Here is a 17,140-nt window from a genome sequence, read left to right on the forward strand (position 1 = left end):
TAAATGGCCTGTTAACTTGAGGTTTCACTATAGTCGGCAAATCAGAATTCCAAAGAACTCGTACTTAAAATTTGCAAATATTTTATCCAAAAAACAATAACCACAACGTGGACTTTCTGCCATGATTGGTCTTTATTTTATTTTTTTTAAGATGTCACTAGTAACACATTAGTCAAGCCATCTCAAGCATGATTCCTAAGTCAACCTACGCTAGGTTCCCTTTAAGATTTTATTAAAACCAAGACCTCAAGGATTTTGATTTTTTTTTCATTTAAACCCCCCCCCCCCACCTTTCCTGACTAATGTACTATTTAAGGCTGCCTCTAATATTACTTTGACACATCTTAAAGGTTAATTTGAGTTAAGATGCATGCAACTATCACAATGGAAGAGTTCTCTACCTAAGCCCCTTTTTGCAGTAAAATCTTTCCTCCTCTATGATTCTTGCAGGCAATTCGGTTGTGGCCCTAAAGATTATGGGACAAGTTATGTTAGAAGCAGCCAGTAGTGGCAACATCTGTAAAGGAGAAAAGGAAGGAAAAAAAAAAAATAGGTACACATCATACATAAATCAATCTCGGCCTTTCTGCCCTTAAAAGGGCTAGAAGGAATTGGAACCAAGTATTTACAAATTCCATATCCTAATAATATTTACAATAGAAACCAATGCATTTAAAAGTTTTTAAATATAGTATTTTACTCTGCTATATTAGTTTACACAAACACAGATTATCTCTGGAATGAGTTTTTTCCGGCCTGCTCTTTACATTAAAAAAAAAAAGCTTTAAAAAGGAACCCACCGAAAACTTCGAGCTACATTTGACTCCTGAGCCATTCGTTACCCACGCAGGACCGACTTCCCGTACAGAAGCCCGGCCTCTCTTTTTTTAATAAGACCTACTTGCAGGCTGCAATTAAAACCCAACGTAAAAACATCAAGACGAGTCCGAGCAACCCCGCTGAAAACAGGATTACTTTTTAAGTCATTTGCTAGCATTTACTCTTTACTAATCCAAAGTCAAGAAGGAGAACCACAGTTTTCGCTGTTGGGCTCTGTTTACGTTCTTCCTTCCAGTCAAAAGGGTGGAGTGTTTATCGTCCTTTTCGGGCAGCTAGGTGGGAAGGGTCTTGTCTTCTTTGCTGAAAGGTTGAACGGAGCCCGGTTGGACCCACGACAGGCCGGAGACTTGCGTGTTCTTGCATTGCTGGTCATCTCCTTTCTTCTAGGAAGAAACGAAGAAAAAAAGCATCTTTTGTTGCAAACTTAAGTCATTTTTGTTGCCTTCGGCAAGCCTCCTTTCTCACTAAGCCCCCCTTGCTCAGCTGAGTAATCCACAATGCAGCTGGTCCTAAAAGAGTTAGATACCGGTAACAGTAACAGAGTTGGAAAGGGACCTTGGAGGTCATCTAGTCCAACCCACTGCTCATGCAGGAGACCTGTACTAGGGATTCGAACCACCGATCTTTCTGATCGACAAGCTCTCAGTGTTTTAGCCACTGAGCCAGCTAGTCAGGATACTCTTAACCCCTCTGCAACTTCAGTGTGAAAATATAGTTTAAACCAGGGGTGTCCAACCTTGGCAATTTTTAAGACGTGTGGACTTCAATTCCCAGAATTCCCTCAGCCAGCATGGAATTCTGGGAGTTGAAGTCCACAAGTCTTGAAGTTGGGCACCCTTGGTTTCAGCGATGTGCAGCCATGTGCTTTCTAGCCTGTTTAAAGATGCACAACCCCCATACAGAACAATCTTCTCTCTTGTCTCACAACAAGGCTGCACAAGGGACTTTGTGCTTGATAACTTTCATCATAAAGAGCTTGCCTCAGTTTCCTTCAATGCGACAGGACTTATTTCTCCCCGTTAATTTTTTACAAGTTCTATAAAATAAGACCGATGCTTCCTCCGTACCTTCTGAGTCAACATCTTCTCTCTTACTTCATTGTGTATAGCTGGATTCCAGGGAGAAAAGCTGCAAGATGCAAGCAAAATGTCACCAGGGCTTCAAAGTTTCCAAAGCTAAAGACAGATGATCTTTTTAATGGAAATACAATAGCCCAACAGAGGTAAAATATGAAAATTAATAACACACTGTCCTAAGCACGTCTACTGGATGTTTACAGTGTCCTAAGAATTTCAAAAACTTGCAATGAAATACCGTGTTTCCCCCAAAATAAGACCCTGTCTTATATTTTTTTGAATCTCGAAATAAGCGCTTGGCCTTATTTTCGGGGAGGTCTTATTATTTTGGGGCACATGGAGCAAGACGGGGCTCCTCTCGCTGTCTTACCTGATTTCCAGCTCCCTAACCCTAACCAGAGGAAATGGCGGGGACAGGCTGCTCATGCGGTTAAATATTTTCGGGGAGGGCTATTTAGCGCATGCACTCAAAAGCTCGATTGGGCTTATTATCCCGGGAGGTCTTATTTTCGGGGAAATTGAATTTTTTTCCACACAGGACATCTATGAATGTAATTGATTGTAAAATCGTCCCGTTTGCATGGACTTGTAAACACTTTAGAGAGCCTAAATCTACATATGATTAAGAGAAATACAGGTAGTTCTCATTTAGCGGCAAAAACGGAACTAGTGACTCTCCATTGAGCGAAGTGGTCGCTATGTGAAGCCTTAACTGTGCTTAGAACCATAGTTCAGCTTCCACTGCTTTACAGATCTGTGGAGGTCGTAAATGCAAGGACAGATCACTAGATCTATCCTTTTTCATCGCCCATCGTAGCTGAAGAGTCACTGAGGCTGTTGCTAAATCAGAATTATCTCTAGTTGGTCCAAACTATAGGATATGACTTGATAACTGTATTAAGGTTACCTAATTGCATGGGGGTCTTCAATTTTGGGGGGATCAAATAAGTGACTGCTGCATAATTTTACGCTGTCAACCACTTTACTCTTGAAGAGTTGAATATCTTTTTCATACCTAAGAAGAGAAAGAGAATGCATCTTAGAACTCCCCTGGAAAGGAACGGAAGCATTCTATGAAATGCCTTGAAACAAACATAAGCAGATTTATTGCACATTTTACCATTATAACTTTGAATGGTCACTAAATGAATACCGTATTTTTCAGAGTATAAGACGCACCTTAGTTTTTGGGGAGGAAAATAAGAAAAAAGGTGCTTGGCGGGTGGATCGGCCTCCCAGAATACCCCCAATCAGCTGTTCCCAGAGGTGAATTTTAGCAACAGGTTCCTTGGTTGTGAGCTCTGCGCCTTGCTTTTTTTTCTGACTCTGAAAGCCTCCAAAACAGAGCTTCAGAAAAAAAGCCTCTGAAGCTGTTTCTGAGGCTTTTTTTCTGAAGCTCTGTTTGGAGGCTTTTTTTTGGGGAAGCTCTGTTTGGAGGCTTTTTTTCCTGAAGCTTAGTTTCTGATGCTTTTTTCAGCCTCTGAAACCTCCGTTTGAGAAGCTGGGTGGGGCTACATTTGGAGTATAAGACACACCCAGATTTTCACCCTCCTTTGGGGGGAAAAGGTGCGTCTTATACTCCGAAAAATACGGTAGGTGTAAGTTAAGGACTACCCGTAGTTTATGTAGAAGGGAGTTAAACCCCTTCTAGAATTCCTAGAACGGATTAATGAAAGTAATTTTGGAACTGAAGCAAAGAGGGAAGGCACTGTCCCTTGGCCTGAGACATGTAAATATAATAAGAAAAAAAAATCATACTCAAAAATAGTATATTATGGACTGCAACTTTCCGAGAAGGTTCTCATGTTCCCCCTCTCCACAAATAAAAAGAACTTTGTTCTTTTAGAATAAGTGCACTAACGTGCCTCCCATTGTATTTTTATTCTCTTCTTCTTGTTCTCATTTTTGTTTGACCAATTCCAATAAATAAATAAAATAAAATAAAAAGAACTTACAGCACAGCAGATTCGGGGTTCAGAGGGTTGGTTGTGTCGATCTTGTAGAAAACTCTGCGCGCGTACATCAGTATTTGCCATATGTGGTTGTGATTGCGCCTTTAGGAGAGAGAGAAACTCAGATCAGAGCCCTCATCAAGGCACATCTTCCTCTGCTCAGTGCTGAGGCTCTAGACCCCCCCGGCCCATCGCTCTCACCTCCATTTGGCAAACGCTCTTTTCACGTCCAGTTCCCCTGAGACAGGATCCACAAGCGGGTGGAAAATGGGCAAATCAAAAATCAAGCGCTGAAGAGAGAGAAAAGAAGAAAAACACAGATGCCAAACATGCAGATTGGTTGATGAAATTCCATTCAAAGGAACCAACTCCCCCCTCCCCCCCCAAAAAAGTTTCCTTCCTTCATCAGAGTAAAGATGACACAGTAAACTGTTATTAGATGCAAGGGTCAGGTTGCACTTTGGCTGTTAAGAATCCTTTCGTACTATTTTTGAGCCTTTAAGGGATGGCATTTAATGTGCTGTTGGAGGATCTGAAAGACCAGGTTAGGGAACAGAACATCAAACCATCATCAAAGAGAAAAATCCATCTGTTTGGTTACTAAAAAGTCAACAACAGCTTGATGGCACGTATAACCAATCAATCAAGAAATGTCAACGCTAAAGACTACAATTTATCCGTAGGCTATTGTGCTAATTTCACTGAACGGGCAACCAGGCCAAGTATTAACTGTTTTTTATACTATACATTCTACTTTCCTAGCCAAATGCACTCAGAGCAGATTACAATCACATTCACAAAATTGTGTTTTTGTGGTTTGTGAGTAAGCAGAAATGAGTTCTTAAGAGTTTGAGAATGGACCCCAGTTTTTCCTTAAGGTGTGAGGAAAAGAGGACTATTTTAGGGTTGTATTGGGTAGATAGATAGATAGATAGATAGATAGATAGATAGATAGATAGATAGATATAGATATAGATATAGATATAGAGAGATGTATAGATAGATGATAGAGATAGATGGATGGATGGTAGGTAGGTAGGTAGACGAGAGAGAGAGACAGACAGACAAAGAGAGAGAGAGAGAGAGATGGTAGGCAGACAGACAGACAGAAAATATTTTTAAAAATTCAGTAGTTTCCAGCAACCCCAATCACTCTTGAGAACTATTCAGCAGGGTCAGGAGGATTATCTCTGACTTTCTTTCAAGCTGAGCTCAGCTCCTGGTATCCCCATAGATACTACTTTCTCCCATTAATAGATTTTGTCTTCCCAATTTAGCCCACAGCCCTGTGAGTGCCTGATGGCTTCCTTCCAAGTCGAAACCTGCTTAGCTTTTCTTAAGGTCAACCAGATACTGCCATCTGCTATGACCCTTCCTAGTTCTATTAGTAGGAAAGTGGCCAATAAACTGAAGCAGCCTCTCCCTGGAGTTCGGCCTTCATCCTGGCAACGGCGACTTCTGCATTCCAATATTATTTTTTTAATCATATCTCTAATTTAAATGGCCTGATATAAAATTTCTTCCATGCAAATTTCTTCCAGTGAATCACATTTCAATAGAAGCATAAGTGTGTCTCCCAAATCTCGAGTTAACTTTTTTAAAGTTTAGTTCCACACGATGACTGTGCAATAATTAAATTACCAGTGGAGTTACAGTAATTTTTTAAAGAAAGTTTAAATGCATTATTGCCTAAAACTCTTCTAGTTATTATATTTTTAAGTTATCTGTGTTTTACATTTGGCTTGGTTCCTCCCCAATATCGTTCTGGATTAAAAGGCATTTAATTTTTCCAGCAAAGTAGTTGCAGGAAGCTAAAGACATTTTGACAATAACTTCGCTGCCATAAACATCTCCGAGTTTGGCTGCATTTCTTAGTCCCTTGAGATCTGCCAGAGTCAACCCAGAAATGGTAAAGAAGGCAGTCCTGTAAGCTCAGGAACTAAGGGGAGAAAACTATAATGCATTTCATTGTTACAGAATGCAAAAAGGAAGGTAAATGGCTGATGTCTGGAACAGGTGACTTCAAAATATTCTCATTAATAGGTTTGGACTTGGCACCACCAGAAAAGCCAGAAAACACCCTTTGTTACAAGTAACTGAGCTTTAAAATTCACGCCATGTGACGATAGATGCAGAGAACATCAGAATCTTTTGGCGGTCTGCAATAAATCCACCAGGATTTCTGACTCTTAATAATTAAATGCAGAAAAAAATAGCATTGGTCCTTTTGCCCAACCTAAGATGAGGACCACGCCAAGTAATCATAGCTAGATTTTTATAGAAATACTTTGAGGTTAGCATGCAGAATAAATTCCTGAACCGAGAATGCTTTAAGTCTCAGCAAGGATTAACTAGTAAATTTCTGGGTTGGGAATCTAGCAGCCTAACCTTAACTACATTCGTGAGCTCAAGATACAGGATCGCTGGTTCAAATCTCATCTCGGTCACCAATTTACAAAATTGACCTAGTTTAGATAAGCCATTATCTCTACGTCTCTAACATCTTGTATTATTTATTTAGGTGATGTAGGGTATATGTAACCCACTCCCTTTAATGGATGTCAATAAGAACACAAGAAGTCTTGTTGAGCATTTCAAAATGCTTTATAAACTGGAAAACATTTGACACAGGTAGTTTATTCGTCTGCTTCCAAGTTATATCTTGGAAAGGCTATTGCTTAATCTCATATTTATCTATTCTACTAAAAGATCACCTCCATCAGACAGATATTTATTGGTGCACAAAAGTGAATTAAGAGTTACACCAGGAGTCTCCAAACTTGACAACTTTAAGACTTGTGGACTTCAACTCCCAGATTGGAGTTTGGAGACCCCTAAGTTACACTGTCCCATCTCTATTCTCCCCAAAATTTCCAGTCTGCCGCTTTAGAAACTGTGATGACATGTTAGGAAGAATTACCTGAGTTTACTCCCCAAACCACCTAATTTTTCCTTCACTTCCTTCCGCATCCCTTTTTTCCCTTTAATGTTGTCCCTTTCAGCATGGGACACATACAGAGGTGTCCTTTTGAAAGGCCAGAGGTAAGCCAATTCTGACATTTCTTTGGCTGAAGAGGATATTTATTTATTTATTTTATTTATTTATTTATTAAATTTTTATTCCGCCCCCTCTCCCGAAGGACTCGGGGCGGTGAACAGCCAAAATTAAAAACACACAATACAAATATTAAAATACATTAAAACAAAATAAAATTAAATTATCTTAGGCTTCTCCAATTTAAAACCCCGTTACCCATAAAATTCACCCAATTAAAAAAATTTTTTAACCCAGCCCGGCTTGCTGAAATAAAAAAGTCTTCAGGGCCCGACGGAAGGTCCGGAGGTCCGGGATTAGTTGTATCCCTGGGGGTAGCTCATTCCAGAGGGCGGAATGAGGATAGGATAGGATACTGTCCACAAATAAAGAATACAGTAAGCACAAGCGTCCCATAGGTATATTTTTGAGTAAATATTGAGGCGGCTCAATTGACCACATTCAAATAATATTCAGGATTGTTTGAGGGTTACTTACTGGGCAATCCCCATCGGGATAATTGTCGGGGATGTAGATTGTAAACTTAAAAACACCGTCCTGATATAGCCCGTGTCTTATGAATATGACTCCAAACCACACTGTTCAGAAAAACAAAAAAGATTTTTTTACAAAAAAATGAGCCACTGAAATAACTCTGTATGGGAGGAAAAATAGATCCGGACTGTCAAACTTACTTAATGCGGACTGGTAAGAAGGCTGTACGTAGACTCCCGGCAGTTTCTGCTTCACAACCAAAGTACTGAAATAAAAAACACAATTAGAAACTTTCAAAGACACCTTCGTGAGAACAAAGCCACTATATATATATTAATTCAAGGAATATAGATGTTACTCTGTTCATCTGCCACAGCTGGTGAGGTTCTATCAGCTATCTCAGTTAATGCTTTGGGTAACTGGGTCCCCAATGTTTAAAGCAAGGTAAAGGTAAAGGTTCCCCTCGCACATATGTGCTAGTTGTTCCTGACTCTAGGGGGTGGTGTTCATCTCTGTTTCAAAGCCGAAGAGCCAGCGCTGTCCGAAGACGTCTCCATGGTCATGTGGCCGGCATGACTCAACACCAAAGGCGCACGGAACGCTGTTACCTTCTCACCAAAGGTGGTCCCTATTTTTCTACTTGCGTTTTTTTACGTGCTTTCGAACTGCTTCGAAAGGTTGGCAGAAGCTGGGACAAGTTACGGGAGCTCACCCCATTACGTGGCACTAGGGATTCGAACCGCTGAACTGCCGACCTTTCGATCGACAAGATCAGCGTCTTAGCCACTGAGCCACTGTGTCCCTTGTGTTTAAAGTATATCCCGGTTAATGGTGCTCTCTGTGTACCCTACAGCAGTCTTTCTCAACCTTGGCAATCTGAAGAGGTGTGGACTTCAACTCCCAGAATTTCAATTTCCCCATGGCTGGCTTGGGAATTCTGGGAGTTGAAGTCCACATCTCTTCAGATTGCCAAGGTTGGAGACCCCTGCTTTAAATACTGAGGACCCAGTTACCCAAAGCATTAACTGAGATAGCTGGTAGAACCACACCAACTTTGAGGATTCACAAAGTAAACCTATAAGACCGGTATGCCAAGAAAGTGAGAAGTACAGCAAGGAAATAAAGAGATGAAAATTCACAGCAGGAGAAAAATACGACTATGTTTTCTTCCAAAAGCATGCAGGCTTGCTTGAAAGCTAACCAGGATCTGCTTCGGATGGACTCCTAATTTGTCAAACTGGACTTCCATGAAGGAAGAAGAGGTTCCGCATGGCATACTTTGTAGACGAAGAAGATCCTTCTGGCTATCTAGCTCGTTTAACTGAGAACAGCTTCTTAAACTAGAGGAGAAAATCTTGTTTTCCTGCATATTATGCACAACACACCGCAAGACTAACAAGAATAGTTGCAGGAGGCAAAACAGTGTCAAAAGTCTTTCGTAGCTCCTTTTGCCTGATACAGAAGGGTGACTTATGACATTTCTGATCTTTTTAGAAACTTTTGGGAGGGAATTACATCACGTAATGCTGTTGCAACTGGAGAAGAGGACGCCCAATGCTTTCTTGACAAGGAAGGGCATGTGTGAGAACAAGAGGGAGTTCTGTTCCCAGCACAGCGACAGAATCTGACCCAGCCATCAAGTAACAGGAGCAGGGACGGCATTTTGCCAGACCAAGGAGACGAAAAGATTTCACAAATAAGATTCTGATTAGCTAAAATGCACGTCTGTTCAACTGAACAAAGCTAGTCGAGAAAGGGAGCTTTCTCACTGACTGTAGCACCAGCAAGGCCTGTGTTAATTCACATTTAAACAGGCCTATTCACAATTTTCAGATGGGTTAATAAAAGAGTACTAACCAACTAAGCCAAGAATACACTGACATGGAAATAAATTTCTTAACTGGGTCAGCTTGCCGTCCTTCTTAAGCCAAAAATGGCAGCAACAAAGACACCACAAAAGCCGAGAGTAGCCTTCATTTAGTTTGTTGTTACCCGACAGCCCATCTTACAATAAACTTATTTATAAAAAAAAAAGTATAGGAGTTTATGTCAAGGGACATAATGCATCCCTTCTTTCGTAACCTATTCAGAAATCGCTTTTCAGTAAGGAATGGAACCGATGTCGATCAATTTCTTCTCTTTTTCAATCCCATACTCAGGATGCAGATCAGCAGATGATCGAAGAAAAGAACTGGATTTTATTTCACTTAATTATCTATAAGAGCTTTTCCCCAATCTGATCAGACGCGCCCTTCCCTCTTGGTGAATGTATAATTTTGAGCCAGTCCAATCATTCCTCTGTGCTGGCTTGAATTCTGGAAGTTAAAATCTAAGGCATGGAAGAACAGATGAAGGAAATTTGCTATGCGTCTTTTCCAAGGAGACATCTTCGAAACTGTCATCAGCCTACTGGATGCTAAAGAGAACTTGTTGTTATTAAAGTTGTATGCTGCCAACTCTCAAAACAATCCTGGGCAGCTTTCCCTAAACTATGATCTATCCTGCAGCCCTTCCAACAGAAACTGATGCAGGAGAAACAGTGAGATCTGATGCACTGAGAGTGTCCAGGACACTCTCTCATTTGCCTTGTCTCATGTCAATATATATATATATATTTAATCACAAAGCAGCATGCAAACCAGAGATTCGACCTAATGATACCCCACTAAATCTTGGGCAGCTAAGGGCAGCGTGAGAAATTTTCCCTTTGTCAATCTTGAATCGCGGATGGCGACCCTTAAACAAAGGGTCGCTGGCTTTTCGAGAACTCCGTGGAAATCTTCCAGCGCTTCGGAAACCTGCCCATCAACCCCCGAGAGAAGATTAAAAACCTCGGGGAAATTGCCCCGATTCCCCTACTATTAAAGCAAACGCAAGATGCAAACTCAGCAATGGGGTGTGTCTTCCTAGGCAAAGAAAATGATCCTAATTCAAAGGGAGCAACCAAAGTCAGCACTGCACATGGCCACAGAAGGCAAAGACATACTATTCTGCCAGCAGGGAATATTCCAAATAGAAAGGTCCATAGGAGGCATGTGTCCCGTTTGTAGACTGGGTAGACAGGGCAGGAGATGCGGGCTTGGTCATCGGCATGACATTTTTGGGAACGGAAGGCAGCTGTTTCTTGGGAGCGGAGCGCGGAGGACTGGTCTTCAGCTCGCCAAGCGGAGCCTTTTCTTCCGTTTCCGGTTTCTGCAGGAGGGAGGCAAAACAAGAATAGTCGAATTCCAGCTGCAAAGAATATAAACCCCATTCAACCTCTCTCCTGTAGCAATGAAGCAGATGTGCATCCGGGCTAGTCCCAACGACTCAAAATGCACTGAACATTGCTATGCGTAAACTAACTATGGCCAAATATAGATTGTCATTACCTAGTCTACTTTTTAATAGCGCTAACCACCTATCTGCTTTGCCAGATCTTTTTTTTTTTAAAAAAACTCTTGGCCAAGTTCTAAGACGGGAAAACTCCACGTAAGCAAATTCTCTTTTGAAGAAAGGGTTGTCCAGGAAAGTTATCCTGGGATTATAGGATTGAAGAGTCTATTTTTTTATTATTATTATGCTTTCTACTTAATTACCCAGGAATTACGATTTTTAAAACGACTGACGTTTATAGCTCAGAACACGTGAAAACCAGCAACAAAAAAAGAGGAACAGCAGATAAGCTACCTTGCGTGTAGAACTTGCAGACATGCTCCAGAAAGAGTTCATAACGTGTAGGCCCAAAACACCAGGTGGAACTGTACTATACTTCCCAAGCGTCCGACTTTCTACAGTTACTTTCTAACCTGGAAACATGAAAGTGAAGTTAATGGCTCAGTTCCCACTGCTCTGATCAAGAGAGATGTTCTTTTAGCTTAACTGCCCCGTGTGCTTTAACTGTTTTAAGTCTCCAATATTTCACCCAGAATGAAGCTCATCTAATCTATGAAATACGAATTAATAGAACTCAGCTAGCTTTCTCGGCAAACTCATATTCCCAATTCCCCTTTTTGGAAATGTAACAAATATGTTGGAGTCAAGGTTGCTTGCTGGAGAAAAATTGGCAAGCTAAGGAGGGACGCTTGCAACAGCCTGGGACAGGAGATAAGACATAAAGTCGAGGAGAGATAAGCCACGGTTATAAGTCAAGGACTACCTGTATGTAACACTACAGGAAAAGTGTGATCAGTATCCAATGTGTATTTCACCAGCATGTTCCTTTTCGTCGATGCCTTTTAGAATTGCTTCCCATCATTTAAAAAATAAATAATAAGAGCTACACTGAAAGATTCAGAGAAATTCCAGATGTGCTTAAGCCACAGGCTGGCATGCTTAGCTGATGCTTCCCTGCACAAATCACAGAAAGCTCCATTTATAAAATGTTGGGGAAAAGGGTATCGGAATGGCAAAAAAAATGCTATAAGGATTTTGCTTAGTTTAGAGGATGAACTACTAAACACTTAAAAGTCAAACATCACAAAGTCATTAACATCTTCATTTCTGAAACCAGATTCCAGAGGATTTGGTCGAGGCTAATTTTTTGCTGTTGTCGTTAAGGTGTTCTTAATTATCTTGAATAACGAAGAAATAAATGTGGTTTTTCCCTCCCTCTCCCTGGAATGCATTTGTGCTATTCAGAAATCATGGGCACAATACCATCTTCAGGAGACGTGATCTCACCTAAAGAGCATGTAAAACAAAAATAGGCCAGCTAAGGAACGGCAGCAGGTTAGACTTGTCTGCCCACTCCATTGTAAATGCCAGCACACCTTTTTTTTCTGAACTCCTAATCACTTCCTGCGGTTCCTATTTCCACTGAAATATTTTCAGGAGAGGTCTTATTTTCGGGAAAACACGGTACTTCAAATTTCTGACTGCCGGAACAAAATAGAAGCAGAAATGTGTTGGACGAAGCCGCCCTGCCCGGATACAGAGTTCAGGGTTTCACAAATAGATAAATCCCAGGGGGAATCGACAGAGAAAAAAGGAAAGAATTCAGAAACAGGAGGGGGAAAAGTCTATTGTAAAAAAAAAAAGAGAGAGACCCAGAGCCACAGACCTAGGATTACGATTAAGCACTAAGCGAGCTTATTCTTTATGTCCAAGAAAATTCCTTGCATTAGTAGACGGGAGTGTTTTCCCTCTGCTTCGTTTCTTCCTGTCCATAAGGCCTTACCAAGTCATATACAATTTCAGGGGCAGCCAAGAACGAGGAACGGCCTTCCAGAAGAATCCGGAGAAGCTGTCATAAACATGTTTAGTCAAGAAATCGGGAAGTGATTTAAGGAGAGCCGGACAAGGCCAAATTCCAAAGATCTATTTGGTTTTCCGCTGCAACCAACCAGATGCCTACAGGAAATGCACTGGTAGAAAATAAGGACAACTGTTCTGAGCTTTATACGGACGGTCCTACCAACTCTACCTTCCCAAAAAGATGTATGCTCAAGCTAATCCATTTCTACGTGCATAATTCTTCCGTTGGCTGCAGGGAGGTGCAGTTCTACAAGAAACTGCAACCAGAAAAAAGTAGTTTACCTACAATGCTTAAGCAGGAATGCTTACCCTTTTCTTTCTTTTTCTTTCTCTCTCTCTCCCTTCCTTCCTTATTTTTCTCTCCTTGTCTTTCCATTCTCTTTCTCTTTCTCCTTCCCTTCCCTCCTCTTTCTTTCTCATTTCCTCTTTCTCCTTTCCTTTCCTTCCCTTCCTTCTCTCTCTCTCTCTCTCTTTCTTTCTTTCTCTCCCTTTCTCAATACAAGTAATGGTTAGTAACCATTCAAGGTTACAACAGCACTGAGAAACGTGACCGATGATTATTTTTATACTTACAGCCACTGCAGAATCCCCCTGGACACCCGATCAAAATTCAGATGCTTTGGCAACCGACTCATATTTATGACGGTTGCAGTGTCCCGGGTCATATAATCCCATTTTGCGACCCTCTGACAAGCAAAGTCAATGGGGAAAGCCAGATTCATTCAACAACCGTGTTACTTAACTGCAATGATTCACTTAACAACTCTGGCAAGAAAGGTCGTGAAATGAGGCGAAAGCCACTTAACAAATGTCTCACTTAGCAACACAAATTCCAGGCTCAATTTTGGCCGTAAATTGAGGACTACCAGTATAACTCTAAAAGCTTATGGGGTGAAGCCTGATAAAGAAATAAAATAAACTCCCTTTGCACCTGTTCTCACTCTTTTTTAACCAGAGCCAGTCCCAGAAATATCTATTCTATAAACTAAATCAGCTGGAGATTATAAGATTTAAAGTATGAGATATGGGAAAGGCTGGTTTAGCTAAATGTTTAATTTCACAGCATCTTTGTTTGTTTGTTTCTAATCTCAGATGTACCGCTTGTTTGCTAACATTCCTCCTCCTGTGTCTATACCAGGGGTCTGCAACCTTAAACACTCAAAAGAGCCATTTGGACCCATTTCCCACAGAAAAGAAAACACCGGGAGCCACAAAAGCTGGGTGGGTGTGGCCGACACAACATCACTCACTCCCACCCAGTCACATGACACAAACCCCAGTCAGGCCTAACCAGATTTTATGGCTCCTACTGTTTTCTGTGGGAAACAGGTATCTCTCTCTCTGTGTCTCTGTCTCTACTCACTCCTCTCTCTCAGGCCAGGTGAGGAGTGACTGGAAGGGGAGGGCGAGGGGTGGGGCCAGCCAGTGGTAGGTTCAGCCAATACGGAGCCACAGTAGGGGGACGAAAGAGCCGCATGTGGCTCCGGAGCCGCAGGTTGCTGACACCCGGTCTATACGCTGGAAGTAATATAGAGAGTGAAAAGCAGGGATTTTTTTACGAAGTCCAGCTCAGGAGCAGAATTAGTGTGGAAAATCCCCGATTTCCAGAGATAAGCTTCTTCAGTCAAATACTGGGCATCAAAATAACCCTAAATCACCTTTTTAAGCCAAGAGGCTCTACGCAGCAGCAGGATACAAAGGTAATTCATAATTAGCATTTTAACCATGGCTCCGTCACAATACAGGGCCATAAACCATGGACGATAAAATCCAATGACTGGTTGACCTGTACATATAAACCAAAGGAAAAGAAACCAACTTTTTGAACTTCAATCAACATGCGACACTTCCTCTTATACTAACAGGAGGAAAAGGGGATCGTCCTTTTCTGAAGCCCAGTTTTTGAAGATTTTTGCTAAAGTCAAGTTTAGCCAAGAAAGCTTGCAGTAACCAAGTCTGCCCTCATATAACAACACCGCAAACATACAATAAATTGGTGAAGGTACCGGCTAGAAACTAAGACACCGTCAGCTCTGGTCCTCTCGTAGGCAAGAAAGCCAATTGGGTGATTTCAGATCAACTGCTCTCTCTCTCTCTCTCTCTCTCTGCTCAGCCCACCTCACAGGGTTATTTGTTAGGGTGAGTGAGTTGGGCAGCCCTATACATTTTCTTAATAAATAAAAATTAATTTAGAAAGTGGGTAAAAATATAACAACACTTCATAGGTGAAAAAAAAACAAACACCAAATCCAGTCTAAACATCTGGCTGACTGTGTGACCACTATGACATCATAATAATAATCTGTCATACCCATCATGACTACAGCCCTCTAAGCAACAGCTAAAGGACTCCTTCAATATTTGGAAATTTTGAATTTATCGGACGTAAAACCGTCCCTCCCCCCATTACACAAACCTTGTTTAGACCTTCTTATATCCTCAAGCACTACATTAATAATTTTTAGGTCCATAGGTCAGGATTTGAATTATTTTCAGCGGACTGTAAATCTAACTGCAGATTATTCATGATATTCTGGCTGACTAGGCTCTGAACCATAATAATAATAATTATAATAGCTCACAACCATATCATCATCATAATATGGTCCTGGTAACTTGGGCTGGGTGGCTTTGGGCCAGGCTCTCTCTCAGCCTACCTCACTCAACAAGGTTGTCATTGTGTGTTTGAGTGTGTACATATACATACACACAGAGAGATGCTGGGCGGTTATTATGTTTATATCTATATCCATTATATTGTTCTTTCTTTATATATCTCTCATATATATATATATATATATATATATATATATATATATATATATATATATATATATATATATATATGTGTGTGTGTGTGTGTGTTTGTGTTTGTGTGTGTGTGTGTATGTGTTTTTCTGTTGAAGCACCTGGTCTACCCCAACATGGGAGGGAGCCTCTTGCTTCCCTTTCACCTTTCAGCTCCAATCCAGGAGCCCTCAAGCAGTCACATTCACAACAAACCATTTTATATACCAAATTTAAATATAAATTTGGTGTATATATATATATATATATATATATATACATACACACACACACACACACACACACATATATATACCTATATACGTTTTATATAATATATAAATTTGTAAATTTATATATTATAATTTATAATTATATACAAACTATTCTAAAAATACGAGTTCCAGGTATATTAGTAAAAAAAGAAGCAGACATACTGCGAACTCCGGAACTTAAGATTTTAATACATATATACATACATACACATACACATATACACATACTATGTGTAGGGGTGTGTGTACATGTATGTGTGTATTTAGATATATGTATACACACATATATGTGTATGTGTGTATATATACACACACACATATACATATAAATGTATATCTACATGCTTGCACGCACACAATAGGCACATATAGAAGAGATACAGAGAACAAAAATTAGACAGGTGTTGTGTGTTTTTGTGTATACACACACATACACACACAATACATACATACATACATACATATATACATATATATATACACACACATATACAGACACACAATAACCCCCCCCCTCCAAGCAGAGGGCCAGGAGGTGCCCTAAAGGAGGGAGGGAGGGAAGCCTCCTATTCCGAGCAGGGCAGGCAGCCGCTCAACAGGTGAAGCCCCCCCCCCACAATTGCCCGGCCAGAGCTGCTTCTCCTGGCGAACCGCGGAGGGAGGAGCCGGGGGCCCTGCCGGGGCTGCTCCCCGAGGCCTCCTTCCCCGGAACGCCCTGGAAGTTCGTCAGGTGAAGCTGGAGCTGAGCAACCCGACCTGGCGAAGGGCAGCCTGCCGGGCCCGGCGCTTCTCCGCCCCCCCCCCTCCGGAGCGGAGCCTCCTTTCCCCGCACGGAACCCCCCCGGGCGCCTCCTATTCCCCTCACCTTCAGCCGGGAGGGCGCAGAGCCTCGGCGGCCGCATCCGCTCAGGCCGGCTGTCAGTGCGAACCAACGCGCGTCCGCTCCCGATGGAAGGGCGGGGGAAGTTTGGCCCTCGCCGGGCACCGTCGCGCAAGCCAGGACGCGCGTGCGCAGGAGGCCCCGCTGCCCTCCCACCGCGCCCCAATTCCACACACACACACACACTCACATAGCCCCACCTCCGCTCGCGGCCTGACCTCCCCGAACTCACCACGACCGGCCCCGCTGGCGCCCTGCCTGCCTCCTCGCCACCCCCATCTGGACTGCTCCCGAGGCTCTCGACCGAGGCGCTTTGGCAAGGGACGGGACGCGGTGATTGGCCAACCCCTGACTCAGGCCCGCCCCCCGTCACAGCTGCTTTTGTGACTTCCGCCACAAACCTCCGGATGCCTCCCCCCTGAGGGAGCGGTTGAAGGGGCGGGGCGGGGAGGCCGCGGCCCCGTTGCTAAGGGGCGGAACCCGGCGACGCCCACTGGGTGGGCAGGGCAGGGCTATCCGGATTGGATGGCGCAGCCGCCTATATCCAAAGGCGGTCGGATTACAAA

At 42.2% G+C, this 17,140-nt stretch overlaps 1 protein-coding gene across 5 annotated transcripts; it reads right to left on the bottom strand.

Annotated features, from left to right (window-relative positions):
• Positions 1–113: 113 nt before the first annotated feature.
• AKTIP (AKT interacting protein) lies at positions 114–16,921 on the bottom strand. 5 transcript variants are annotated; one of them, XM_070953026.1, is made up of 10 exons: positions 16,807–16,921; positions 11,067–11,185; positions 10,384–10,589; positions 7,598–7,662; positions 7,401–7,501; positions 4,070–4,158; positions 3,872–3,970; positions 2,824–2,931; positions 1,908–1,968; positions 114–1,220 (listed from the first exon to the last, which is right to left on the bottom strand). In XM_070953026.1, the coding sequence occupies exons 2-10, from the start codon at positions 11,106–11,108 to the stop codon at positions 1,113–1,115; spliced, it is 879 nt and encodes a 292-aa protein (XP_070809127.1). In that variant the 5' UTR covers positions 11,109–11,185; positions 16,807–16,921; the 3' UTR covers positions 114–1,112. The 5 variants fall into 5 exon arrangements, with proteins under 5 accessions (XP_070809127.1, XP_070809122.1, XP_070809124.1 ...); XM_070953021.1 differs by having other exon boundaries at positions 114–1,223; XM_070953023.1 differs by having other exon boundaries at positions 114–1,223; positions 16,793–16,921.
• Positions 16,922–17,140: the final 219 nt, after the last annotated feature.

The sequence above is a fragment of the Pituophis catenifer genome, unplaced genomic scaffold, assembly GCF_029215685.1.
Source record: "Pituophis catenifer annectens isolate HBS135680 unplaced genomic scaffold, rPitCat1.0.hap2 SCAF_13, whole genome shotgun sequence".
Classification (NCBI taxonomy): Eukaryota; Metazoa; Chordata; class Lepidosauria; order Squamata; family Colubridae; genus Pituophis; species Pituophis catenifer.

Bases quoted from the DNA above. Each gene is read 5' to 3' on its own strand.
- AKTIP (XM_070953021.1), bottom strand. From the start codon at position 11,108: ATGAACTCTTTCTGGAGCATGTCTGCAAGTTCTACACGCAAG. The intron at 7,502-7,597 runs GTAAGTTTGACA...TTTTCTGAACAG, and splicing joins TTCTTACCAGTCCGCATTAA to TGTGGTTTGGAGTCATATTC. The intron at 3,971-4,069 runs GTGAGAGCGATG...TCTCTCCTAAAG, and splicing joins AGAGCGTTTGCCAAATGGAG to GCGCAATCACAACCACATAT.